This window comes from Tuber melanosporum (assembly GCF_000151645.1).
Source record: "Tuber melanosporum whole genome shotgun sequence assembly, scaffold_7, strain Mel28".
NCBI classification, from domain to species: Eukaryota; Fungi; Ascomycota; class Pezizomycetes; order Pezizales; family Tuberaceae; genus Tuber; species Tuber melanosporum.
The window spans coordinates 1,330,466-1,331,481 of NW_003299117.1; the positions used below are offsets into that span (position 1 = coordinate 1,330,466).

Below are 1,016 nucleotides of genomic sequence, written 5' to 3' on the forward strand. Positions count from 1 at the left end.
GAAGATTATTACCTCTTCTAATTCAGATTATCCTATGTGAGGATATCTTGCCTCTAGATATTAATGATCAATGATAGATTTATGCTATGATACTTATCTTCAATTTAGGATGTATCCTATCTGTTTCTATCATATACAGTGGTGATAACTACTGAATTTTAATATATTAATCTAAATATTTACTATCAATTTTGACATTAAACAAGTAGTAGAAAGAAAACATCAAACCTAGCCAGATACCTGATAGTGGGAACTTATCTTTTATATAATATATATAATATTATATATCCTGTTTTTATTTGTATTTTAACTATAAGGTAAGGTATATACTAGGTCCTCTTAGTATATGCAATGTTGACTTAAAAGCTCCTCACCTGCTTAGGCCCTGTCAGTTAGAAGAAAAACTATAACTATCCTACTCTTCAGGGTTAGTTCTTCAACAGCTAACAACCTAGTACTTCTTTGTATTTAGTAGTAATAGTTCTTAGACTGGTAGCTATATTACAATCTTATATAATGTCTATCTAAATAGGTTCATTGGTAAAAAAAACAAAAAAACAGTACTTTAGATGCATCAGCTGTAAATCCTGATGCAAATGTTCAGTTACCCACATCCCGTGCATCTTGGGTGTTCTGAGTGTGTGGTTGTGTCCAACCTGTCTATAGTTTATCCTAAGCAAAGATGTACTAATGTTCAATTTCCAATCTGGCCTGATCAACCTTGATCCTTGCTGATATCTAGACACAAGATGGCAGAGAGTCCTGAGCATAACACTATGAGTAAGCCACATACAACCTACTCGTATATTTACTAGATACTAGTCTGAGGACTAAATCTAAAAATATCTACAAAAATAGGAAATGCATAGTTCAAAATTCTATTTCAGTCTCTGGAAGAATCTGGGAGCCAATATAGCCAACCAGTAGAATGTAAAAGTAAGTGATAGTTGTGATTGTTGGGGCAGGTGGTAACTTGGATGCTATGTTAAGCTTTTCTAAGACTGGAATGTGTTTAA

The 1,016-nt window shown here is 33.0% G+C and overlaps 1 protein-coding gene across 1 annotated transcript in view; it reads left to right on the forward strand.

Annotated features, from left to right (window-relative positions):
* GSTUM_00010488001 (uncharacterized protein) overlaps positions 1 to 40 on the forward strand; it is a gene marked incomplete at its 3' end in the record, with an annotated part of 4,460 nt that extends 4,420 nt beyond the window's left edge. The window contains exon 9 of the mRNA XM_002841327.2: positions 1 to 40. This exon is cut by the window's left edge and continues 1,203 nt beyond it. Coding sequence (XP_002841373.1) covers positions 1 to 40 — 40 coding nt within the window.
* Between the last annotated feature and the right edge of the window lie 976 nt (positions 41 to 1,016).